The sequence below is a fragment of the Peromyscus maniculatus genome, chromosome 1 (genome assembly GCF_049852395.1).
Source record: "Peromyscus maniculatus bairdii isolate BWxNUB_F1_BW_parent chromosome 1, HU_Pman_BW_mat_3.1, whole genome shotgun sequence".
Lineage (NCBI taxonomy): Eukaryota > Metazoa > Chordata > Mammalia > Rodentia > Cricetidae > Peromyscus > Peromyscus maniculatus.
The window spans coordinates 876,794-904,668 of NC_134852.1; the positions used below are offsets into that span (position 1 = coordinate 876,794).

Sequence of the window (27,875 nt, forward strand, 5' to 3'; positions counted from 1 at the left end):
GGTTTTCTGTAGTTTTTGTTGTTTTTGAAATCTAACTTTAAACCATGGTGGTCTGATAGAACACAAGAGGTTATTCTAATTGTTTTGTATCTGTTGAGATTTGCTTTGTGGCCAAGTATGTGGTCCATTTTAGAGAAAGTTCCATGGGGTGCTGAGAAGAAGGTATATTCTTTCTTGTTAGGATGGAATGTTCTGTAGATATCTATTAGGTCCAATTGGGTCATGACATCAGTCAAGTCCTTTATTTCTCTGTTAAGTTTCGATATGGGAGATCTGTCCAGTGGTGAAAGTGGGGTATTGAGATCTCCCACTATTAATGTGTGGGGTTTTATATGTGGTTTAAGCTTTAGTAATGTTTCTTTTACATATGTGGGTGCCCTTGTGTTTGGGGCATAAATGTTCAGGACTGAAACTTCATCTTGGTGGATCTTTCCTGTGATGAGGATGTAATGTCCTTCTTGATCTCTTTTGATTGATTTTAGTTTGAAGTCTATTTTGTTGGATATCTGGATGGCTACCCCTGCTTGTTTCTTAAGACCATTTGATTGGAAAGTCTTTTCCCAGCCTTTTATTCTTAGGTAGTGTCTGTCTTTGAATTTGAGATGTGTTTCTTGTATGCAGCAGCAAGATGGGTCCTGCTTTCATATCCATTCTGTAAGTCTGTGTCTTTTTATAGGTGAATTAAGTCCGTTGATATTAAGGGATATTAATGACCAGTGATTCTTCATTTCTGTTATTTTTGGTGGTAGTGTGTGTGTACTTCTCTTCTTTGGGGTTTACTGTTGTGGCTTTATCTATTGCCTGTGTTTGCGAGTGTGTATATGACTTCCCTCGGTTGGAATTTTCCTTTTAGTGCTTTCTGTAGGGCTGGGTTTGTGGATATGTATGGTTTAAATCTGGCTTTGTCTTCAAATGTCTTGTTCCTTCCATCTATGATGACTGAAAATTTTGCTGGGTATATTAGTCTGGGCTGACATCCATGGTCTCTTAGTGTCTGCATTACATCTGTCCAGGTCCTTCTGTTTTTCAACGTCTCCATTGAGAAATCGGGTGTTATTCTGATGTGTTTACCTTTATAGGTCACTTGGCCTTTTTCCTTGGCTGCTCTTAATATTCTTTCTTTATTCTGTACATTTAGTTGTTTAATTATTACGTGTCGAGGGGACTTTTTTGGGGGTTCTAGTCTATTTGGTGTTCTATAGGCTTCTTGTATCTTCATAGGCATTTCCTTCTTTAAGTTGGGAAAGTTTTCTTCTATAATTTTGTTGAATATATTTTCTGTGCCTTTGAGTTGGTATTCTTCACCTTCTTCTATCCCTATAATTCTTAGGTTTGTTCTTTTCATGGTGTCCCAAATTTCTTGGACATTTTGGTTCATGACTTTGTTGGCTTTAGTGTTTCCTTCGACTCATGAAACTATTTCTTCTACTGTATCTTCAGTGCCAGAAATCCTCTCTTCCATCTCTTGCATTCTGTTGGTTATACTTGCATCTGAAGCTCCCGATCTTTTACTCAGGTTTTCTATTTCCAGCATTCCCTCTGTTTGTGTCTTCTTTATTTTATCAATTTCCCTTTTCAGGTCTTGGACTGTTTCCTTTGTTTGTTTCATTGCTTTTTCATGATTTTCTTTCAGTACTTTATTGTTTTCTTTCAGTACTTTATTGTTTTCTTGCAGGACTTTATTGTTTTCTTCCAGGACTTTATTGTTTTCTTGCTGGGCTTTATTGTATTCTTCTAATTTGTTTGCCCTTTCCTCTAGTTGTTTACAGCATTCTTCCAATTTTCTTGTCTTTTCCTCTGCACAAGCCTCTAACTTCTTCATGATGTTACTCATAAGGCTACTTTCTTCTTCTTCTTCTTCTTCTTCTTCTTCTTCTTCTTCTTCTTCTTCTTCTTCTTCCAATTTTTTATGTTCAGGTCTAGATGTTGGAGGCGGGCTAGGTTCTGGTGATGCGGTATTGCTCTTCATTTTGTTGTATGTACTTCTGCCTTGATGTCTGCCCATCTCCTTGTGGTTCCTTCTTGGTCTTATCAGTGTACTTGTTTCAGAAAGAGCTGACAGACTCAGGAAGTCTCTCTCTCTTGTCCAAAAGGGAGTTCTTTTGTCCAAATGGGAACTCTGGGGCAGGATGGAAGCTCTTATCTGGACCAGAAGTCTCTGGTCCAGAAGGGAAGTCAGGAGCCGGATGGGAGCTGGAGGCCAGTCTCTAAGTCTCAGGAGGTGGTTGGGGTCCCGGGCAGATGGGCGTGGGGGTCGGGCGTGGAGATTACAGGGACTGCTGGGGGGGGGCTTGGAGAAGGGGATCCCACCCAGTGGGGCTAGAAGGGGACGTGCCTAGTGGCCAGAACCTGGGGCCAAGTTGGGCAGGTCTTCCCAGTGTGGCTGGTGCCCAGGGATGGGGTCCTGCCCGGTGGCCAGAACCTGGGGCCAAGTTGGGAAGGTCTTCCCAGAGTGGCTGCTGCCCAGGGATGGGGTCCGGGTTGGGCCTGGATACTCACTTCTGGTCCAGAAGGGAAGTGGGGGCAGAATGGGAGCTGGGGGCCAGTCTCTAAGTCTCAGGAAGTGGCTGGGGTCTCGGGCAGATGGGCGTGGGGGAGATTGCAGGGGCTGCTGGGGGCTTTCAAAGGGGGATCCCTCTTGGTGGGGCTAGAAGGGGACCTACCTGGTCGCCAGAACCTGGGGCCAAGTTGGGCAGGTCTTCCCGGAGTGGCTGGTGCCCAGGGATGGGGTCCGGGTTGGGCCCGGATTCTTATCTCTCTATTAGGTAATTTTTTATCTATTCATTAACACTGTGGTGTGGGAATTCCAACCTAACTGTAGTTTTTCATTTGATAGATAAATCATTTGAAGGTACTTTCATACTCATGTTCTCTTTCATAATTTGAAAAGTGGAAGTAAAATTCCTGGTTATAAAGGAGTCAGCATTACTAATTTTTTATTTTTGGCTATACACTTGATGTAAATCACATTGGTTATATTGGTGTATATCCTTTATATCTCTGTTGTCTTCAGGACTTTTATGATGATGTAGTGTTGGATTCTTTCAAACTGTTTTCTTCATCTTATGAGATGATCATTTCTTTTTACTCCATTTGATTATATTGTCAATAAATTAATTGATTTTCATATATTGAACAACCCCTGCATCGTTTTGATGAGGTACTGGATTTCATTTACAAGTATTCTGAATATTTTTGCATTGATGTTTCAAAGGGAATTTGGTCTGTAATTCTCATTATTGGTCCCTTCTGTCATCTGTATATAAAGGTAACTCTATGTCATATAATGAATTAGGCAACGTTTCTTTTGTCTCTGTTTTGTGGATCATTTGAGAAGTGTTGTTGTTAAATCTTCTTTGAAAGTTTGTTTGAATTCCCCAATAAAATTATATGATTGTGGGCTTTCTTTCCCTTGAGAGACTTATAACAACTGCATCTATTTCAGTAGGATTTAGAGGATGATTTAAATTGTGTATCTGATCTTGAGTTAAGTTTGGTAAGGAGACATACTGAGAAAATTTGTACATTTATATTAGATTTTGAAATTTTTTGGAGTATAGATTTTAAAAGTATGTTCTCATGATTCCCTGCATTTCATCATTGTCTGTTGTTTGCCTCTGTTTCATTTAGCATTTATTTTTTAATCTATATATATATATTCTCTCTGTGTCTTTTAGCTAGTGTGGATAGGGATTTGCTTAACTTGTTTACTTTCTCCAAGAACCAAGTCTTGGAGTCATTGGCTCTTTGTATTGTTCACATTATTTCTATTTTATTGATTTCTGCCCTCAGTTTGAATATGTCTTTTCATCTACCCCTCTTTGGTGACATTATATTTGTTGTTGCTTTTGTAGAGCAATCAGGTGTGCCTTGAAGTTATTAGTGTGATTTTCCTGCAGTATGCTTATGTACGTTGTCAGTGTGTCCCACAAATTTGTATATGCAGTGTATTCATTTTCACTGATTTCTAGGATGTCATTATTTTTTCTTTATTTCTGTCTAGACCTACTTTTCACTAGAGAGTTGTTCAGTTGCCATGGTTTTGCATTAATTCCTGGTGGTCTGATATGATGCAGGAAGTTAATTCTATTTTCTTAAATCTCTTTCTGAGAATGTGGATAATTTTGAAAAAAATATCATGATGCACAGAAAAGAAGGTATATTATTTTGTGTTTGGTGAAGTCTTATGTAAATATCTGTTAAACTTTGCTGAATTTAACTCCTTTGAAAATCAATCCCCTTTTTAATGGGTCAGTTTAAATTGGGTACCTTAAAACCACACACATCAAAATTCATAATTATGCCCAGTACACATAACAGGATATTTCATGCATAAATTTTCTCAAAGCCAAATTTTTGTTACTACTAATACCTCCCGTACAGAGAAGCAAACTATAATATCTATATTAGTTTGAATGAACTATGCAAGAATTATGGAGACCAAGTGAGATTCTTCCAGTGAGCAATTTTTTCACAGCGTATATTTTAGGGCTGGAGAGATGGCTTAGCTGTCAATTACAATTGGTGTTTATGAAGAGGACTCAGGTTTGATTTTTAGGTCTAATTGACTGGCATGAAGCTCTCTCCAGTTCCTATTCTCCCTAATCACTCTTCTGGTATCATTATGCATCAGTAATGCCAGTATTGCATAGATATACATGCAGACAAAATTCCCTTATGCACATAAAAGAAAAAAAAAGAAGGAAAGAAAAAATATAAAACTATAATTCATAGAATAACTAATACAGATCATGAAAATGTAATGTATTTTTTATGGCTATAAGTTTGGACAATTTTAGACCTCTTTGCAAAAAGACTCACACAAAATTATATAATAAAAATTAATAACTTGTGCATATTGATTCAATTCTATCCCTCCATTAGCTTAGATCTTTTCAATACCTATTCTGAGGTTTTACATAATGGAGTTGAATGAAGTTTGTAGTACATTTGCAGAATGTTGTTGAACAATCATTCTATATAGCCACTGTACTCATCTAAGGAAGAAGATGCAACCTGTCCACAAGTGTCCATCCTTTTCTTTATTCTGCTTCCTTCCCAAAAAGCACCTGGGATGAAAAAAACTGGACCTAAGAAGTGGAATGTTCAGGAGCAAGAAGAGGAAAATCAAAGTGAATGTCTTTGTCCTATTCTGAGCCTTGGTAATGTGTATTTTGAAGTGCTATTCAGATCAACACAATATGTGGACACCCATGTTTCCACCTGCCATTATTTCTGTACCCAAAGGAAAGGGTACTTGTGCATTATGGATTCTTTTTTTTTCTAGGTGGTTCCTAACTTCAGCAGGTATCCTGGACACTCTTTTCCTGGGTTTCTGAATCTGATATCCATGTGATTAAATTTGATTGTTAAATATATATGAGGAGAGTAATGGTAGTTTAATGATATCACTCATAATTATGGAAATATGGGGTCTTTAACAGTGTCATTTTGGTAAATTTGGTCCCAGGGTGCCTGAAAAATCTATCTGTGTTAATGGCTTTAGAAATGATGTCTGTGAATTTTGTTAGATAATCTACATTGAGACACACAGTAATGGTCAAGGGAGGACCCCCAAAGACAGAATTCCTGGTTACTCACCAGGAATTGCATCACAAATTCCCTGTCAGAGAGAAGCAGCTCCATAACAAGAGCAATTGAGTTCTACACAGCATTCACACTGGTGCCTATGCTACACCAGTGACAGTTATGGAATATCTAACCAAAGTCTTGCTCCATTGTCTTGAGAAACAATAATAAAGCCAAATTCAGAATTTTCCAGAACCCTGCTGTTCTACCACTACACAGCTCATCACAGAACCACTGTTACATTTGCATAATTACAAAAATGTTGATTTTTAAAGTTTCAAAAACATCCATACAGATCTTGTGTGCTACCTTTCAAATACCAAATAAGACCTATCACCCCTCTCAATCAGTCATTATTAAAGAGAAGATAATGTGAATATTTGATTTCTAAAACATGGTCTTTCTTCAAAAACCTCAGTTAACATACATCAATTTCTTGTGTTGACACATTTCTTCTGTTTTTCCTGTGATTTCAGGCAATGTTTTTTTTTTTTTCATTTTACCTTCCAGTACTAACAGGGAAGCAATCTTTTTGAGTATCTTATAGGAAAATAGAAACTGGGAAGTCACTCTGTGTTTAGTGTGTAAATTCTTTTTATACCATTTTCAATTCATCTATTTTTGTTTTCATTCTAGAACTTGCACTGCCAGTGTGACAGTGTTCTAATGAGTACGGGATGAGGAGCCTCTTTCAGTGAATATGAATTGTAGAGGAAGATGCACAAATATAGAGCCTGTCATTTCTGTGAGTATTGATAAATCTTAAATGGCATTCCAGATGAGGTAGAATGGGGGGAAGGGTTTATCAGCTCCACATCTTAAAGAAACTAATATTTAAAGTTTGGAAAGGAGTCAAGAAATTCCCTGCTAACCTACAAGCTATGCCTGCCAAAAATCCAGGAAGACGACCTGCAGACCTTCCCTTCTTCCTGATTCATCCAGATCCTATCCCCCAAGGCTTGTCATCAGCTTTGCAGCAGAACTTCAGTGGCAGCCTTCACAGACCCATTGTTCCCATATCCTGTGGATCCCACAGATATCCCCTTTCAAACCTCCCTCTCACCACCAATTACTGTAACACAGCACCCAATTCCAGCAGGCACATATTGCTTACCCATAGGCCACTCCTTCCAGAAAACAACAAGGCTTCCCATAAACCTTTTCTTTCCCTCTATTCCTACAGATCCAATCGATTCAATGTCATCCACAGTAATATTTCACAACACCTCTGGTAGTCTGTTCCCTTACAGAAAAAATATAATGCAAACTAGCCATAAAAATGTGTCTCCACTAGTACCTACTAACCCTATCACTTCAGTATCTGAATATTCCAACATATCTGAAGTCTGAAAACAAGACCTTAAATAGCTTTTTATGAATATAATGAAGAATCTTAAACATGAATTTATTAAATCCTTTAAAGAAATCCAGAAAAAGGATGGATAGAGAGCAGAAGCTGAATGACTCAGAGACATAGGGAAGTACAAAACCAAATTGACTGAAATAAAATAAAAATTAAAATTAATTAATCGATTCATAAAAATTCTATAGTGTTCATAGATCAATGTCTAGCCCAGTCAACACCAGAGAGGCTTCCTCTGGTAACTACTTGAATCATATCCAGAAATAAGACCCACAACCAAACATTAATTGGAGCATAGGGAACCTTGAAGAAGAGGAGCAGGAAGGATTATAGGAAGCAAGGAAACCAGGAGAAGAAGATGGCACATAGAATCACCTAAGCAGGGCTTATAGGGCCTCACAATAACTGAAGCAGAAATTATGGTGGCTGCATAGGTCTGTGTTAAGTTCTCTGTGTACATGCAGTAGTTATTTATCTTGTGAAGTTTGTGGTACTCTTTATAGTGGAAGATGAGTGTCTTTGACTATGTTGTCTCCTTATGAAACTCTTCTTCCTATTAGAGTGCCTCATCCAGCCTTGACATGAGAGACTTTTCCTAGTTTTATTTTCCCTTGTTATGCTATGTTTGCTTGACTTCCCTGGGAGGCCTGACATTTAATGAAGGGAAAAGGAGAAGCAGTGGATCTAGTGGAGAATGTAGGTGTGTGGTGGGTAGAACAGGATGGAGTGGAGGAAGGAAAAGCTATGGTGAGAATGTACTTAATGTGAAAATAATAAGGATTGAAAAAGAAATCCAGGAAAACACAAATAAACAGGGCAAGGAGATAAATAAAACAGTTCAAGACCTTAAAATTGAAATCAAATCAATAAAAAGTGAAGTGACCAAAAGTGAAATAATTCTGGAAATAAAAAAAATTAGGAAATCAAACAGCCACAATAAAACCCAGATTCACTATCATTGTGGACCACTCCAACTCAATTTTTTCATGTAACTTCAGAGAAAAATATTCAGTTTCATAGGGGAAAGGCACAAGAAAAGATACAAAATTGCTGAAATAATTACGAAAAATTAAATAAAAATTTTGGAAGTTTGACCATTCCTGATTTCAATTTGAAAAAACAAAGAGTAACAAAAGCAGCATAGTACTGGAATAAAAAGAGAAAAATTGATCATTGGAATCAAAGTGAAATCCCAGATATAAATTCAGACACCTATGGACACCTGATTATGATAATAAGAGACAAAATACACATTTGAAAAAGTAAGGCATTTACAACAAATGTCTATATATAGAAGACAACCTGTATCAAGTGTCTTAATATAAAACAAGATACCCTGAACCTAGTAGAAAAGAAAGTGAGAAAGAACCTTGAAGTCATTGAAATTGGAGAAGAATTTCTGAATAGAACACTATTAGTGTATACTCTAAGACCAGCAATTAACGAACAGGACCTCATGATGTTGAAAACCTCCTCTAAGGCAAAGGACACTCTCCTTGGGACAAATCAGCAGCCTAAGGAATGGAAACAAGGCTTTTACCATCTCCACATCTTAGAGAGGACTTATATCCACAACACATGAAGAACTCAAGAGACTAGGTATCAAAAACCAATAATGCAATTTTAGAATGCAATAGTGAACTAAACCCAGAATTCACTAAAGGGAAAACTCAAATTACTGAGTAAACTTAAGGAAATGTTATTTTTGCCTTGTCTTACTGTGTATTGTTTTGTCATCTATGTTTTTTTGTTGGAGTACTCTTTTTGGAAAGTTATTGGAGGCATAGTGGATGTGAGAGAGAGAGTGTGTGTGTAGTTAGGGGAGAGTTGTGTGTGAGAACACAACATCATGTTTAGTCTCACCATTGTGCTATCAAAGTCTCACATTCACTCAGACATCGAAAGAAAAGAGTTTATTTCAATTATTATTGTATATTGGAGAAAGGAGAGACCTTGAACACTGGGATATTGTCTAATGCCAGGTCTTGTGGAATGAGTGGTTGATTGGAATTTTATAGGAGACAATGTACAGAAAAGCAGTATGAATGATAATTCTAGGCATCATCATTAGAAGAAAGGCTGAGAGTCATAAGCTAATGCATGCATCTTGCATTGTATCGTAAGAGATGGTTCTTTACCAACACTAAAGTTGTCAGTTTCAATTAAGGAAATGTCAGTTCAGAAAGATGTTTTCTCCTTTAACTTTTGAAGAGAATTTCTCTCTGGTCTTAACAAAATTATGTAGCACTTAGGGAAAAAGATGCATCCCAGAAGGCCAACACTGGAGGCCAAGATGGAGAAGACCTCCACAGCAACCATGACCTTGCCCTTGGTGCTGTGGTAGACAGGAAGAAAAGTGACCCAGACACTGCAGAACAACAGCATGCTGAAGGTCAGCAACTTGGCTTCATTGAATTTGTCAGGGAGATTCCTGGCCAAGAAAGCCACAATGAAGCTCCCAAAGGCAAGGGAGCCATGGTATCCCAAGACACAGTAGAATGCAGTAACTGAGCCCTTGTCACACACAATGATGATGTGGCCATGCTCAGAATGTGCATCAATGTCAATAGATGGAGGAGAAACTCCCAGCCAGATTGCACAGAGAATAATCTGGATGAGGGTACAAATGCCAATGATATAGTTGGGTGCCCCTGAAGTCAGGTAGAACCTCATCCTTTTTCCGGGGATTGTGACTTTGAAAGCCAGAACAACAGTAACTGTTTTGGCCAACACAGTGGAAACAGCCACAGTGAATACAACTCCAAATGTGATTTGCTGCAGGATGCATGTAGTTGCATTGGGATGGCCAATGAAGAGCAAGGGACACAGGAAACAAAAGAGGAGTGAGATGAGCAAAGTGTAACTGAGATTGCGGTTATTGGCCTTGACAATGGGAGTGTCATGATGCTTCACAAATACCACAAGAACCACAGAAGTGAATGCAGTGAAGCACAAAGCCAATGAGGTCAGAGCCATCCCCAAGGGGTCTTCATAGGTTAGAAAGATCAGAGATTTGGCAATGCACTGGTTCTGCTCTGCGTTGGCATACTGGTCCTCTGGGCACTTCACACACTGATCCACATCTGATAGAGAAAGGAATGTATGATTAGTGCATCTTAGCATATTTAGAGACTAGACATTTCAATTAAGTGTGTTGCAGAAGCAGGTCAATGTCTGCATTTTTCCTGAGGATGTAGGTAAAAGGTATTGCTGCACAGCAATGCTTCAATTTCACATTATTCATTGATTATATTTATGTGTAAGTAAACTAAACCATCATTATGTTGTCTATATAACCGTGTGTTCATGATTCCATTTGTTATCTTAAGGAAAGCACAGGTATTTTCGGCACCATTGTGGATGCTATGATAAAGTTCCTTAAAGTTTTTAAGTGACAAAAACTGAAATCTTTAACCACTGTTTTGCACAGTGTATATTTTTAAGTCTTAGTAACAGGTATACATTGCCTGCTGCATTTTTTCTTTCTATTTTATGAATGCTGTCCTTATTAGAGATGGAGACTGTGTCTTCTACTGGGACAACACCTGTGATATATTTTCTAGTGTGAATTTGTCAGCCTAAATACACTGATGTAGATGAATTTCTAAATAGTCTTATTAAACAAGAAACACAGAGCCAAGGGGTGAAAGCCGTAGAGATCAGAGAAAAAGTGAGAGCTGCCAGCTAACCTTAGCTCACCATGCCACTGTAGCTTCCCAAGAGAGAGCTTCTTCCTGTCTAACCTGCGGAATCATTTCCTTGCTGTTCTGCCTTCTCATTGGCTCTTAGCCCAGCTGTCTAACTTCCTTGTCACTGCCTGTCTGTACAGACCTCTAGGTATCTATGGTTGGTACTGTGATTTAGACGGGTGTTACCATGCTTGGTTGTCCCCTAGTGTGTCCTTGAACACACAGAGACTCTGCTTGCCACGTGATTTAATTAAGTGCATGTGCTACCACTGCCTGAATTTTGTTTATGGCTGGCTATGTCCTCTGTTCTTCAGGCAAACTTTATTTATTAACACACAAATAAAATATCACCACACATTGACATAGATTCAATATTAAACAGAATCAGTAGGAAACTTCAGAGTCAGCAAGAGATACCCTTGGATCAAGTTCTCAACACAAAGATTTATTTGACTCGAAGGTGAATAAGAGACAAAGGCAGGGTATAGAGGATGAGGGAAAAGGGAATGGAACATGGGTGATGGGTTACAGGTATTTCGCTGAAACATAAAGAACGTCCTCTGGATAGAGAGGTGACAGGTTTGCCCTTGAAGAAAATGGAAGTTCATAAATATAAAAGGGGAATCCCATATTAGGATGAAGTGTTTAATTGGATAGTCAAGTCTATTAGGACAGCCATAGGGGGTGTTGCTGTTCTTACTTCAATACTTTGATAGTCAGCCCCAGGAGGAGGTAGTGGCTAAATAAGGGAACAGACCTTGGTAGCTAGATTTAAGTATGTAATTGCAGACTGTTGGTGGTTTCTCATGTCTTTAATCCTAGCACAAGGGAAGTAGAGGCAGACAGAATTCTGGTTCAAGGTCAGCCACATCTACAAAGCTAGTTCCAGGATAGCCAGGGCTACACTCACTCACACACACACACACACACACACACACACACACACACACACACACACACACACACACAAAACCTGTCAAAAAACAAAAACAAAAACAAAAAAGTAAGTGTCTTAGGTAGTATTTCTATTGCTGTGAGGGGAAACCCTGACCTTGGCCACTCTTATAAAGTAAAACATTTAATTGGGTGTCTTATAGTTCAGAGTTTTAGTTCATTAACACCATATTAACACCATGGTTGGTCATGGTGGCATGCAAGTAGACCTGGTGCTGTAGAAGTACCTTACAATTATACATGTGCTGTGGGATGTTCTGTATGTCCTGTGGGAGCCCGTTCTTGGGTTCCTCGTGGCTTTACCCATCAGGTCCGCATAGAGAATGATTAGGACCACGGGCCTGAGTGCAGGTGTCTGAGATGGTCTGCACTTGGCTGTGCTGGGGGATGGTCTGTATGTCAAATTGCTCTGAATGGTCAATAAATAAAACCTGATTGGCCGTGGCTAGGCACAAAGTATAGGCGGGACTAACAGAGAGGAGAAATAAAAGAACAGGAAGGCAGAAGGTGACTGCCTGCCAACTGCCCGTCAGGACAGCAGCATGTGAAAATGCCGGTAAACCACGAGCCACATGGCAAGGTATAGATTTGTAGAAATGGATTAATTTAAGCTATAAGAACAGTTCGTAAGAAGCCTGCCACGGCCATACAGTTTGAAAGCAATATAAGTCTCTGTGTTTATTTGGTTGGGTCTGAGCGGCTGTGGGACTGGTGGGTGACAAAGATTTGTCCTGACTGTGGGCAAGGCAAGAAAACTCTAGCTACATCCATGTTTGATCCATAGGCAACAGTAATAAACTGACTCAATTGGTGTGGCTTGAGTGTCTGAGAGTTCTAATTCTTCCCGCAGAGTGACACACTTTCTCCAAAAAGACCACCCCTTCTCCAACAAGATAACATCTACTAATAAGACCACTCCTCATAATTTTATGGGATCAAATCACATTCAAATTTCCTCAGTAATCTAATGGTTTTTAGCAAGGCAAAGGGAATAGGGGAGAAGAGTAGAGCTTGATAAAGACATGTTGCCCACTCTTTGTCTGGCTAAAGTCCCTTCAGATTCATTAAGTTTTTTTTTTGTGTGTGTCTTTGTGTATGTATACAGATTTATATGTGTCTATACATATAGAATAACAAAAGTGCTCATGAATATGAGAGTGATTCAGTTTATATGGGGTAAATAGGAGGATGAAATGATAGAAGAAATTTATATAATTTTGATGTTTGAAAATGCAAAAATAATTAAATATATTAAATTAATGACCCTTTAGTTGAGTCTTCATCTGGCAGGAAGGACTCTGTACTTCTGAGGATTGTTCATAAGAAACAGTAACCTTATCACTTAAGGTAGAAACCTCTGTATATTTTAAGAATTGAAAACCCCTACATCCTGATTCGATCACCCTTGGGAAGAGACAAGTATATTCCTCCTGTCCTAATTTCTATCTATGTGAGACTGAGATGCTGCAAGTGTACTCCAGTATGAAGGAGATGTTGATATAACACCCATGAGCAACTCAACACAAGGACATTCAAGCAAGAGTGATAGCACAGAATGTTTGTTTTGAGGAATAGGACCCCAATCATAAACTGTAATCTCTAACCTTACAAGATAAGGAAACTTGATTACAGTTGCTCTGAATCAGTGGATAATTGAAGAGTCATAATGTGCTTCTAGATTTTAAGTCTTTTTATCTAGAACAATGCATTTAAAGACACATGTAATTAATTAATTTATTTAAGGGACTAGAAGTTGGCTCAGTTGTGAAGAGAATGTACTGCTCTTACAGAAGCCCTGAGTTAGGTTCCCAGCACCCATGTCAGATGTCTCACAGCTGGCTGTAACTAACTATGGAGACACTGGATGCCACTCACATGCACCTGCAATTGTGCACACATTACCACTCCTCTCACATACACACACATAATGAAAGAAATAATAAAATATTTTTGCTTAAGTTTTGTTGTATTTATCATTATAAATACAGATTACTCTTATATGTTTTTACATTTAAAACAATTTCACTAGACCTTGTTTAATTACTTCAGTAAATATTGTATGTGTGAGTGCATAGATGTCAGAAGAAAACTTCTAGGAGTTGGTTACCTCTTCCTACTACAAGGGATTTAATTGCTGTGACATATTACAGGCCATAAGTGTCCTTTACAGACTTCCATTTCATTGCATAGGATGACAGGCAATAGAAGAGAAAAACAATCCATCTGGCATTTGCATGGAGCCAACTCTAAGCAAATAATCATTTGACTAATAAGAGCTGTGCAGGTTTCAACAACATTTAGAAAATTGTGACTAGTTGCTTCCATAAAAAATTAAATCTTATATTTGTGACATTATTAACTGGGTGAAGTATAGAAAAATATTGAACACAGGACTGTCTCTGTATTTTCTACATCAGGTGCCATCTCATTTACAGTTCCCTAGACTTCAAATTGCATTAATAATTTGAAAAACAGATCTCTGGGTATTGCTTAAAGTTTTCTATCTCATTCTAAACAGTTTCTGATAATTTTACAAGTAATTATTCTTGTCTCCATTAATCTTACAGAGGACTTTCATTTGGTTCCTAGCATCCACATAACAGATTTCAGTGGTTCTGATGCCCTGATCTGTTCTCCATTGACTCCTGCACATACATAGTGCCTTAAATGTATGTAGAGATACATAAACACATTCAAATTTTATAAATAAATATTATTAAAGACTCATAATTGTAATTTAATCAACCTATAATTTTAGAGGAGATAATCACACTAGGAAAGACCTTTTATAGAATTCCTTTACACTGTACCTTGATAATCAAACTGTTTATCTGAGAAAATGACACATGACATGAATTTTCAATTAGTCAAAGCTGTATGTCATAGCAAAGGGTGTTACTTGAAGGTATGCTGTTATTGATCACATTCCTATAAAAATGAACATAGGCATGTGATGTATTTTATTTGTAGAGAGGACTTTTAAAACCTTTAATGATCTCCATGTGGGTTAGAGAGGATGATCATTGGGAAGAATTTATCTAGCAGAAACACTCACTTGTCTCATTAGAAACTTCATTTTCTGGACAGGGGTTGCAATCAAAACAGCAGACTGTCATTCCCTCCTGCCAGAATTTTCTGAATCCAGGACCACAATCAGCACTGCACACAGAGGGTGGCATCTGAGAAAAATTAGACACATGCTGTTATTAGTAGTTTTACCTATTTCTTCCATATCTATATTAGATGAACCTGGTGAAATAAGCTTATTCTATATACAGCAAATGAATGACCATGTGTTATGTACACAATAATCTTATTTTATATATACCAAATGAGTGACCACATTTCACTTAGTATATTATATAAAACTATATTTATCAGTGTGTGGAAACTTTAATATAAAGTTGAGTAGCTTCACCTTGCTAGACATTCAGTAAGAAGACTAGGTTGTTTATTGTGGGCAAACACTATGGTGCTTGCAAACAGGTTTTTCTAGTTAATTTTTGTCAACTTACCACAAAGTACATTAAAAAGTTAGTCGGAACCTGAGCTAAAAGAATCCTCTTCATTGAACTAGCCTGTCAATCTACCTGTAATACATTTTATTATTTAGTACTTGATTTAGGAGTGCTCAGCCCATTGTGGGCATTGTTATCCCTAGTCAGTGCTGTATGAAAAATCAAGCAGAGCAAATCACTAAGTAGTGGTTTTCTCCCTAAGAGTCTATGCTTTATTGAATCCAGAATCGTGCCTTGTCCTCCCTTGATTGGAACTCATGAGCCTAATCAATCACACCTCTTTATTTTGTGTATAGTCAATGTTTAATCACAATAATAGCATTGCAATCTAGAATTAGTGGACATATGAAACTGGGGAAGAAATTCCTCATATTTCCGAATATGTACATTAACTCCAATAAAATAACACTGCAACACATGAAAAAGAGGGTATAAGAAAAAAAAAACAGATAAATGGCACAGCCTGGTACATTTGTATTGATAAAGTACTGAGCCAGCAAGAATTGAACTGAAAAGTTGTGCATTTCCTGAGGTGAAAATGCTTTACAAAAGCTGTAAGTATTGGGGGAACCTGAATAAAAGTTAGCTTACTTAACATTAATTAAAAGATTTCTTAAAGTTTAAAATAAAAAGTCTTTGTTTCATCAAAACCTTGCTTAGAGTAATCTGTATGCTGATTCAGAAATCTGCTGATTGTTGTGTCTTCACTTTGCATCCTTTCTTCAGTACTGAGTTTTGTTTTGAAACTGCAGTGTCTCCTATGCACTGGGCCTTTCATAGTCTCCACAATATGGTTAACTAGAAATCTTCCTTTTCTTTTGTAGTTTTCTTGAAAGAGGATCTCACAATGTTGTTGGGAGACCTCAACTCCTCATATAAACTAGGTTGACATAGTTACCACATAGATATGTATTTTCTTCCTCCTGAATACTGGAATTAAAATATATGCTGTCAGCAGGCACAGTTTTTCCCATCTTTTCTGTTTGTCATGTTTACAATTTCTTTTTTTTTTTTTTTTTTTTTGGTTTTTCGAGACAGGGTTTCTCTGCGCGTAGCTTTGCGCCTTTCCTGGAACTCGCTTTGGAGACCAGGCTGGCCTCGAACTCACGGAGATCCGCCTGCCTCTGCCTCCGAGTGCTGGGATTAAAGGCGTGCGCCACCACCGCCCGGCACAATTTCTTTTTATACTTGCTAAGATGTTAAGAATTTTTTTAAAGAAGAGTGGAGAACCAAGAAAAAGCGATAAAACAGGTGAAGAAATAAGTGCAAGAATTGAAAACTGAGATAGAGGCAATAAGGAAGACATAAACTGAGGGAATGCTGAAAATCAAAAATCTGAGGATTGGTACAGGAATTATAGATGTAAGCATAACCAAAAGAATGTAAGAAGTGGAAGAAAGACTCTCTGGCACTGAAGATACAATAGAGGAAATAGATTCGGCAGACAAAGAAAACATTAAAGCCAACAAAGTCATAACACAAATCCTTCAGGAAATCTGGGAAACCATGAAAAGACCAAAACTAATAATAATATGGAAAGAAGAGGGAAAAGAATAACAGCTCAAAGGTACAGAGAATATATTCAACAAAATCATAAAAGTAAACTTTCCCAACCTAAAGAATGAAATGCCTATAAAGATGCAAGAAGCTCAGAGAACACCAAATAGACACAACCCAAAATAAGTCCCATTGCCACATAATAATCAAACCACAAATATACAGAATAGAGAAAAAATATTAAGAGCTGAAAAGGAAAAAAAAAGTCAAGTAACGTATAAAGACAAACCCATCAGAATAACACCCAAATTCTCAAAGGAGACTCTGCAAGCTAGAGGTCCTGAACAGAAATTATGCAGATGCAAAGAGACCATCGAAGCCAGCCCAGGTTATTATAACCAGCAAAGCTCTCAACTGCCATAGACCAAGTGAAAAAGGTATTCCATGACAAAACCAGATACAAAAAAAAAAAAATACGTATCCACCAATCCAGCCCTACAGAAAGCATCAGAAGGAAAAATCCCACCTAAAAATTTAGATTTACCCTGGAAAACACAGGAAATAGATAATCCCACACCAACAAATCCCCAAAAAGGGAAAAACACAACACTACCTTCAAAAAATAACAGGAATTAACAATCACTGGTCATTAATATCCTTTAATATCAATGGACTCAATTTGCCTATAAAAAGATACAGGTTAACAGAATGGATATGAAAATAGGATCCATCCTTCTGCTGCATACAAGAAACATACCACAACTTCAAAGACAGACACTATCTCAGAGTAGAGGGCTGGGAAAAGCCCTTCCAGTCTAATGGATTAAAAAGTAAGCTGGTGTAGCTATCCTAATATCTGAAAAGACAGATTTCCAATTGAAATTATTAAAAAGAGTTTAAGAAGGACATTACATATTCATCACAGGAAAAATTCATCAATATGAGGTCTTAATTCTGAACATTTATGCCTCAAATTCAAGGGCACCCACATATGTAAAAGAAGCATTACTAAAGCTTAAATTGCACTTAAAACCCCACGCTAATAGTGAAAAACTTCAAAAGTGCAATATCCCCAGTGGACAGGTCTGCCATACAGAAACTTAAAGGAGAAATAATGGAACTAAGAGATGTTATGACTCAAATGGACTTAATAGACATTTACAGATCATTCAAATCAAATACAGAGAATGTGCCATCTTCTCAGGACCCTATGGAATCTTCTCTAGTATGTAACCACACACTCAGTCAAAAAGCAAATCTTAACATTTACAAAAATAAATGGAATAATCTCCTGTATTTTGTCAAAACACCATATCTTAAAGTTAGAAATCAACAGAAACACAAGTTACAAAAAGCTTACAAACTCATAGAAACTGAATAATGCTCAATTGAATCACCACTGCATCAAGGAAGAAATAAAGAAATTAAAGACTTCCTAGAGATCAACGAAAATGAAGACATCACATACCCAAACTTATGAAACAATATGAAAACAGTTCTAAGAGGAAAATTCATAAGTCTAAATGCCTACATAAAGAAGTTGGAGATATCTCACACTAGTGACTTAGCAGCATACTTAAAAGCTATAGAAGAAAAAGAAACAAACTCACCCAGGAGGAATAGATGCCAGGAAATAATCAAATTGAGGTCTGAAATCAATAAAATAGAAATAAACAGAACAGTACAAAGAATCAATGAAACAGAGAGTTGGTTCTTTGAGAAAATCAACAAGGTAGAAAAAAACATTATTGAAACTACTAATAGACAGAGAGAGAATATCCAAATTAACAAAATAAGAAATGAAAAGGAAATATAACATCTGAGAATGAGGAAACACAGGGAATCATCAAGTCATACTTCAAAAATCTATACTCCACAAATTGGAAATTCTAAGAAAATTGAAAATTTTCTAGATAGGTAGCACATACCAAAATTAAATCAAGACCAGTTATACAATTTAAATACACCTATTATCTATAAGGAAATAGAAACAGTTATTAAAAGTTTCCCAACTAATATAATACCATGTCCACATGTTTTCAGTGCAGAATTCTACCAAGATTTCAAAGAAGAGCTAATAATATTCCTCACATTTTTCCACACAATGGAAACACCCAAGGAACATTGCCAAATTATTTCTAAGAGGCTACAGTTACCCTGACAGCCATGTCACACAAAGATGCAAAAGCAAGAGAATTACAGATCAACGTCCCACATGAACATTGATGCAAAAAGACTCAATAAAATACTAGTAAGCCATATCCAATAAAATATAAAAAATCAACTACCATGATAAAGTAGACTTCGTCCCAGAGATGCAGGGATTGTTCAACATACGAAAACCATTTGACAAAACCTAACATTCCTTCATTATAAAGTTCTTGGAGAAATCAGGAATACAAGAAATATACTTAAACATAATAAAGGCAATTTATAGCAAGCAGTAGCAAACATCAAATTTAATGGACAGAACTCAAAGTGATGCCACTATATTCAAGAACAAGACAAGGCTGTACATTCTCCCCATATCTATTCAATACAGTACTCAAAGTCCTAGCAAGAGCAATAAGACAACAAAAGGATATGAAAGGCATATAAATTGGAAAGTAAGAAGTCAAACTTTATTTTCAAATGATATGTAAATAAATAGATTGAAGTAGAAAATATCATCCTGAGTGAGGTAACACAGACTCAGAAACACAAACATGGTATGTATTCACTCATAAGTGGATACTAGATGCACAGCAGAGGATAATCAGACTACAACCCACATCTCCATTGAAAGCAAGGATGCAAGGCACAGAAGAATCACTTTGAGAAGGGGAAACAGAGATTTTCAGGAGTGGAGTGGGGATATGGAGGGGCAATTGAGAGATGAAGATGGAGAAAGAGAACATGAGGGAATTGGGAGATATAGCTGGGGGAGTGAGGGATTGGGAAAGCAATGAAAGCAATATTCTGATAGAGGGAGATTTTATAGAGTAAAGGAGAAACCTGGTGCTAGGGAAATTCCCAGGAATCCTAAAGGATATCCCAAGATTAGACGACTAGCAATAGTGATTAGGATTCCTGAACTGACTTATCCTGATAATTAGATTGGTGAATACCCTAGCTGTCATAATACAGCCTTCATCCAGTAACTAATAGAAGTAGATGCAGAGATACACAACCAAGCAACACTTCAAGCTCTGGGAATCCAGTTGAAGGAGGGAAGAGGGATTATATGAGCAAGGGGGGGTCAAGGTCACAATGAGGAAATCTACAGAGACAACTCAACCAAGCACAGAGGAACTCAGGAACTTTAGACCAACAGCTGTGGAATCTGCTTGGAGCTGGACAAGACCCTCTGCATATGGGAGACATTTGTGCAGCTGGGTCTCTTTGAGGGACCCCTGGCAATATGATCAGGATATAACTCTAGTGCATGAGCTGGCCTTTTAAATCCTATTACCTATGGTTGTATACCTTGCTCAAACTTGAGGCAGGGGTTAGGGGCTTGGTTCTACCTCTATTTAATGTACCAGGCTTTGCTGTTCCACCATGGGAGAACTTACTTATTTAGCAGAGGGAATGAAAGGTTGGTAAGAGAGAGGGTTAGGAATGGATGGGGGGTACAAGAGCAGAGGTGAGAGAGGAATCTGTGTTTGGTATGTAAAATGAATAAAATTTTTGTTTTAAATTTAAAAAATTAGCTAGGCGGTGGTGGTGCACCCCTTTAATCCCAGCACTTGGGAGACAAAGCCAAGCTGATCTCTGTGAGTTCGAGGCCAGCCTGGTCTACAGAGCGAGATCCAGGAAAGGCGCAAAGCTACACAGAGAAACCCTGTCTCAAAAAACGGGGGAAAAAAGATAAAAAAAATTAAGAGATGATCTTAATTACTGTCATGTCTTTGTTTTCTTTCCTTCTTTCTGCCCATGTCTTTATTTTTTTTTGTATTGTTTTTGGAGACAAGGATTCTCTTTGTAGCCCTGGCTATTCTTGAACTCAATCTGTAATAAAAAACAATGATTTGCATATGTGTAATTTTCTCCTCATTTACAGTTAGCCTCAGTTGTTCAGCACTGGTGTCAGGGATTCAGCAGAGAAAAGGAAAATCATTGTGTAGTAATCAGAGTGCTTTACTAGAAATAATATTAAACAGTGTTAACAAGCATTTTATATTTATATTAAAAGACAGAAACAGGTTCTAGTATAATAAATATTCAATGTGTTTATGTCTGATATCTTCAAAGAATTAATGAAACATCATATCAAAAAGTAAAAAGGAGAGTCATACTAAAGGAGGCTAAAGAATGGTTCCTAATGTGATAATCTATTGCATTTCAGTAAGTTACAACGAATCACAAATAGAAATGCTGTGTAATGGAAATCAGAGCAATTAGTTCAGACCCACCTCTCTACTTCCTGTGGTCCATTCTATAACATCTTCATATAAATGTAGCTGTTGACCATGTGGAAAATATGGGCTAAACTTTCCAATCTTCACCTTAAGTCCAAGACCATTTGGGAAATTCCAAATCTTGAAAATGTCATACTCTGCCTGCAGTTTTTCTTTCTGGTTCATTATCACTTTGTCCCCAACAGTATAGGTGAAGTGGGTGTTCCTAAGAATGGAGTGCAGCTGAAAGACAGTCAGCAATTCTATAATAGTGTGTGTGTCCTTGCTCGAAGTCAGAAAATGTATAATGATCTCATCACAAATACAACTTTATTGAAGGTTCATAGTTGAGAAATCTCAATGAAAGCAAGTTGATTAATCAAATTATCATAATGTCCCTAGAATTGCAGTTCTCTCAGTGGAAACTACCAAACACAAATGCAGACATACATGCAGACACCAAACAGAAATATTAAATGTGCACACACACATACACATACTCATATCCATACAGAGATATAAACATAATACAGCCACATACTACTTACTCACACATACATGTGTAAGCCAAGACATACATGTGAACGTACAGACACACAAAATCACACTTATGCACCCAAACAGACACACAGAAAAAGAAACCCACAAAAAACATACACAGGCTCACACACACAAACTCACAATTTTATAGATATACACAGATACAAATGCACAGGGAGACACTGATGCAAATTTATGCTCAAATGCAAAGTCAGACAGCCACACACACAAATACACACAGATACACTGAAACACAGATATACATATGCACATGCACAATCGAATCAAAAAATATACACAAATAACCACATGGGCACAGATAGACATACGCACTGAAAAATACATACAGGAAGAGTCATAGAGAAACACACACCTACAGGAAAAACATTGATGTAAGACAAATTAACACTGTTCTACAAACAGACAGATATGCAAATAGACAGAAACACATATAAACACATCAACACAGATAAACACCCAGATACACAGAAACAAACACAAACACATCCATAAACAATGATAGCCATCCATCCACACATATGGATACACATGTATGTACTGAACAGAATCCTATCATTATTTTCTGTGTGTTTTCCAATGCCTAGATTTAGGGCAGAATCAGCTAATAACAGAGTAGAAAAGGATCCCCTACACTGATTACCACTTATTTGATGACTAACAAACAAAAGCTTATCTTCCCATCGGGAAGAGGAATAATGAGGAAAGACTCTTATGTTTCCAGTATTAGAAGTGGGGTAATGATATTCAGATGCTCTGTAAGAAATTCACTGATTTATCTTGATAAATTCTGTATCCTACTCTACTTCCTTTGCAACTGAGATTTATACCAACCTTTATATTTACTTTCTCAGGAGCAAAAATGTTCAGAAAGCTTATATTTGGAAAAATATTTCCTAATAAACTAGAATGTGGCATCAGAGAGACTATTAAAGACTGACACTGATGAAACCAAATATCATCCAATAGAAGAAACACTACCTTCAAGCAATTATATTGATGTCCTTTCACATTTTCTATTCCCTGAAGAAGCTTCTCCTGGTAGAAATGGGCCACAATATGCACAGCATCATATATATCATAGTTGGCATCATTAAAAGCCATGTCAAAAGTCTGTAATCCTAGCCATTCCAATGAGGCATTGGATGAACAATTCTTCAGTGTCTTACAGTTAGAAGCTGAGTCTTCACAGTTAAAGTTCATCCACTCCAGTCTTGCCAGGTATTCATTTGGGGTGAGAGGGCTCAATGTCTGGAGGAAATTTTTAAAACCAGAAATCTCAGCATGATGGTGTGCAAAAGTTAGAGTCTTTTGAGATGAGTCAAGTGTAAAGTCTCTCTTACTTGTAGAGACATCCCACTGTGAGGTGGTGACCCATATTTTCTGTATACCTAGAGATTCCCACATTCTATAGCTCAAAGCTAGAGTGCTGTCTGTTTCACCATAAATGATAACAACATTTGAGGATGATGTCATGATTTGCTTATAATATGTTTCAGCTCTTGACACATATAAGTGCATGTTGACCGGAATCATGTTCACAAAGGCAAAGCAGATTATATTTTCTTCCATCTCTCTTCTCAAATATGAGAGAAACTGGATACCATGATCATTGTCTGAGATGGCCAGCCCAATCCAGTTCCAGCTGAAATGAATCATGAGAGAAATCATGGCCTGGGCTAGAGATGTGTCCTTGGGGGCCATCTGATATAAATAAGGAAATTGTTCATGATCACTCAGGATAGGATGGAAAGGTCCAAAGGTAAGCTGAACGACCTGAGACACAGGAAAGACCATGAGGTACCATACATTATAATAACTTGTTAAACACACTTTTCTGCAAAGAGTTCTTAAAAAAAACCCTTACCTGTTACTTATTCTCTTATCTATACTTTAAAAAGAGAAATATGAAAGGCCCACAAAATCTCTGAACAGTACCCTTGAACTATGTAGTTTTACATACGTGTTAGGTCAGTTTGTCTCTCACACTCTTCTTAGCATGTGGGAATGGCACCAGTAGAAACAGGATTTCTTGCAAAACTATCACACAAAAAATCTCACCTGCTGTGAATGGTAGAGGTCCATTGCTTTCCCAATTACTAAAGATTCTGCCAAGTTTGGTCCTGAAAGCACCACTGAACATAGTTCCAGATTTATGCAGTCATAATTAGGTGCGTTGTAATGATGTTTTGCAGAAGATTGAATGATATCATATGCTTTTGACATGAACTTACAATCACCTGCTAGAAATCCAAATGATAAAGACATATTTGGTAAAATGTCAGGGTTCTTGTTGACTTGATCCACTGAAAAAGCTAAGGCCAGTGCAAACTGATTGTTGTCATTTCCTCCTCTGTAAAAGGTTACAGTGATTAATAGGGACAGAGATTTACAGATAATCATGTGTAATCAATATAAGTTCTATCCTGTGCTGGATAGTATTCTCAAGTACCCCCAAAGACTGAAATACATTTTCTGTGTTTGGATGTTGGCATTATATAAGAAGATGGAAGCTTACAAAAACATTTAAATGTTCATCAGACTACAGTTTCTATAATTAAATGAGCCATCAGCCTCTTCCATAGACAGCCTTTTGCATCTCTGGCTTTTGAGTGTTTTCTCAAAATGCCCAATGCTTTGATCAAAGAGTAACCTGATCATGATTTCATTTTTAAATTATTGAGAAATATAAAAAACACACATGATGTGTGAGCCATTGAGTTTATGGTATTTTTTATGTAATTAACTGAATAGGGTAAGGCAGTCATGAATGTCAGATCTATGCACAATAGTCTGGGCAAAATTTGGCTCTGTTAATTATAATTCATTTTAATCAGTGGGCAATATAGCTAGCATATGTTATCCTGACCATCTTTATCTTTTTTCTTTCTGTTTTACCTATGGTGGCCATAAAATCTTTTTTAAGGATTCATTTTTAAATAAAATCAAATATCAGAGACAGATTTGGTAAACATGTATATCTGTATTCACCTGTGAATATGGATAATATTAGTGCTCAGTTAGTCCGTAATAAGGGAATGGATTCCAACTGTAGACTAAACTGACCTCAAATGCACAGGGATACACTTCCTTTAGGTCATGAGTGCAGAGATTAAGGGCGTGTACTACCTCTTTAGCATTGTTCACTTATTTTATGTTTACACTGGCATGTCACATATTTACATTGGGTTTATCTGACCAAGATAATTTTTCTTGTAGAAAACATTATTTGAATACCTTCTCAGTTACATTAACACAGGAATAGCATCCTACTAAATTTGTATGTGCCAGTATTACATGTTGGTAAAATAGAAGAGTCTAAAATGTAAAATGTATGAAAAAAGTTTATGGCGTTTTATGTTAAAAAAAGTGGGTGATGGGTCAGTTGGAAGAAAATGATACCAGTTTGTGTTTATGTCTATGGGATGAATAATAATTTCTCTTTCTTCCTAGTCATTTCATGTCATCTAACTAATAAAGATCAAATATACACAAAATTAAAATATAGTCTTGCAATTGATAAAATAAACAGATATAATGAATAAAATTAAAGGAAAACAAAAGTGGTGAATGTGATGTAAGTGTCAGAGAATAAACAGATTAGACATAGAGAAAGGAGAAACACACTTCTTAAATAACAGTAAATGTGAGCTAGTGGGGAACACCTATTAAAAATTGTTGCCAATTATCACATTACAATTGTCTCTCAGGCAAGTGACTACTGAAGTAAGCAGTTACCAGTTTTAGGGACAGCCACAGTTCTCAATGAATGCAAACATACCATTTAGAGTCCATACAATCCTTCTTTGTTCTAAAGAAAGTGAATAAATGGACTTTGAAATTAAAGGCCAGTGATTATACATGCATACAATAAAGTGTGGAGATTGAGGATCAAATATGAGGTTCTAAGTGGACAGGTTTCCTACTTCCATCCTTGATGTATGTTTAGAAGGCACAGTGTAACTACATGCAGGTCATCTGAGAGAGTAAATGAAAATCCATGTGAAAATTTTCTGCAGCTAGTGTGCCAAAAATATTATTTGTCCTAGCAATGTGTTAAAAACTACACATTGATGGCATATCCATCGGCTGACTCTACTCTATGGCCATTTTTTTGTACCCATTTAGGGTGACATTCATTTAATTAGAATGGGTTTTTTTTGATGAGACATCACCAGATACTGTGATATGGAAAATATGAAGAGGCAGACCATATGTGATGGAACAATGTATGGTCCTTTCTTTTCTCAGCTTCCAGGTTTGGAAGTTAGAGGGTAACTGGGAGAAAAACAAAACACTCTCTGGACAAATTAAAAGTAGAAAAATGGCACTGCCTTTCTAAAAGAATTTGGAGATGATTTTTGATGTGTGGGTTGGGAGAACAAGGCAGAAGTTTCAAGGCATTGCTCTGATCCTCATCCTCTGACCCCTCATGAAATATCCCTGATGACATTTATGTAGAAAGTATAAGGCACTTACCTTACTTTGAAAGGTTGTATGGACTTTGTTATCTCCACTGGCCCATGTACTGCATCAAGTATGAAGGCACATGACTGAAATATTCCATCCTTGTCTTCACTCTGCTTCATTGTCCAAAAGCAACTAGGATGAATGGAACTTGACATGTGAAGTGGAATGTTCAGGAGCAAGAAGAATAAAATCAAAGTGAACATATTTTTCTGCTCTAACCCTGGGAAATTTGGATTGTGACATGCCATACTGATCAGAATATCAAATGGGCACCCAGATATCTCCACGTGCTTTTATTTCTGTGGTCAATAAGAGACTACTTGTGATTTCATGATTCATTTTCTTTTTTGTGCAGTTGTTTCCTCACCCATTGAGAATACTTTGAAACTCTCTTCCCTGGGGCTCTTCATCTGATGTCCACAGTCTACAACATACAATTTGGATGATAAATATATAGGATGATAGTTCAGCTAGTTTTATGACATCATTTATCTTTTTGGATAGTAAAGCCCCAGGGAAGATGACATTTTGGGAAAGTTTGGTCCCATGACTGCCTCAGCAATTTGTTAGTGTTAACAGCTTTAGAAATGATGTCAGCGTATTTTGTTAGATTATCCCCAGTGAGAAATGTATTAAAGGTTCAGGGGGACTCACAAATTAATAATTCACAGTTCCACCCTGGAACTGTATCACAAAGTCCATGTCATGGAAAAGCAGCTTCATGTTTAGAGTAATTTAGTTACACACAGCATTTAGAGTGTGGCCTACTCTATACCAGTATCAGTTACAGAATATCTAACCAAAGCCTGTGATGCCCTTGTCTTGAAAACCAATAATCAGTCCAATTATTTAATTTTCTGAATCCTGTTGTTCCAAAACTATTCAGCTCATCAAAGAACCACAGTTCATTTACAAATTAAATGTTGATTTTTTAAATATTCAAAGAGCTCAGAAAGAACACCTAACCTGTATGCTTCATTTCATACACTATATAAGTCCTATCATTCCTCCTCACAACCAATCATTATTCATGAGAAGATACGTTGAATATTTGATTTCTAAACCAAGATTCCCCTCCATGATTCAGTCTAACAGATCAATACCATGTATTGACTCATTTCTTCTTGTTTATCTGTGTTTTTCAATGTGGTTTTTATTGGGTATATTAGAAGCAAACAGAAACTGGGAAGTGACTTTGTGTTTTATGTATAAATTTTTCTCATACAATTTTCCTACTCATCTACTTCACTTGTATACTGGAACCTGCACTGCCACTGTTATAATGTTCGTTTGAGTATGGGATAGAGAGCCTCTCTCAGTTGATATGGACTGCAGAGAATGTAAGAAAAATATAGGGTAAGTCTTTGCTATTTGTTGTGATTTAGTATCTGAGATGAGGCAAACAGGAACTACTGTTCTCTTCTCGATCTTATTGCACATTCAATACTAAACATTTAAAAAGTTCATGACCCCTTGTTTTGTGCAAGTTGCTGTGCCTAATACCAGAGAAGGACACAACTAGTGCTGTGTTATTTTTTATTCTTTGCAGTTCTCAAATATTGATATTATTTTCATAAAAATTCTCTGACTTTCTTCCTCCTGCTTACATCCATAAAAACACAATCACACTCAAATTCATGAGTTTACACAAATGTAAACATATACAAATACATACACCTTACTGATTCCACTTAGAGTTGTTTTTATTTCAATGTATTTGGGCTGGCAAATTTGAATTAGAAAATATATCAGAGATCTGATCCCAATATAAAAACAGTCTTTATATCTCATAGAGGCAACATTCCTAAAAGAGACAAAGACCTCAGGAGACACTAAATGCGTGTGATCTGTGATTTAA

The 27,875-nt window shown here is 37.0% G+C and overlaps 1 protein-coding gene and 1 pseudogene across 1 annotated transcript; one reads left to right on the forward strand and one right to left on the reverse strand.

The window, feature by feature from the left end:
* LOC121826140 (vomeronasal type-2 receptor 116-like) overlaps positions 1–27,875 on the forward strand; it is a 478,502-nt pseudogene that overhangs the window by 105,119 nt on the left and 345,508 nt on the right.
* Positions 9,131–26,220, reverse strand: LOC143272528 (vomeronasal type-2 receptor 116-like). The gene is made up of 6 exons (XM_076568011.1): positions 26,027–26,220; positions 23,609–23,900; positions 22,529–23,323; positions 21,005–21,232; positions 14,651–14,774; positions 9,131–10,035 (listed from the first exon to the last, which is right to left on the reverse strand). Exons 1-6 carry the CDS (start codon positions 26,218–26,220, stop codon positions 9,131–9,133), a joined length of 2,538 nt encoding a protein of 845 aa, XP_076424126.1.

What these genes read in the sequence shown, in the direction of transcription:
- LOC143272528 (XM_076568011.1), bottom strand. Translation starts at nt 26,220, where the DNA reads ATGTTCACTTTGATTTTATTCTTCTTGCTCCTGAACATTCCACTTCAC. An exon ending in ATACAACCTTTCAAAGTAAG is followed by an intron (nt 23,901 to 26,026) that starts GTAAGTGCCTTA and finishes AACCTTTTACAG; the next exon opens with AGGAGGAAATGACAACAATC. An exon ending in TGAAGTTTCTAATGAGACAA is followed by an intron (nt 10,036 to 14,650) that starts GTGAGTGTTTCT and finishes TTTCTCTATCAG; the next exon opens with ATGTGGATCAGTGTGTGAAG.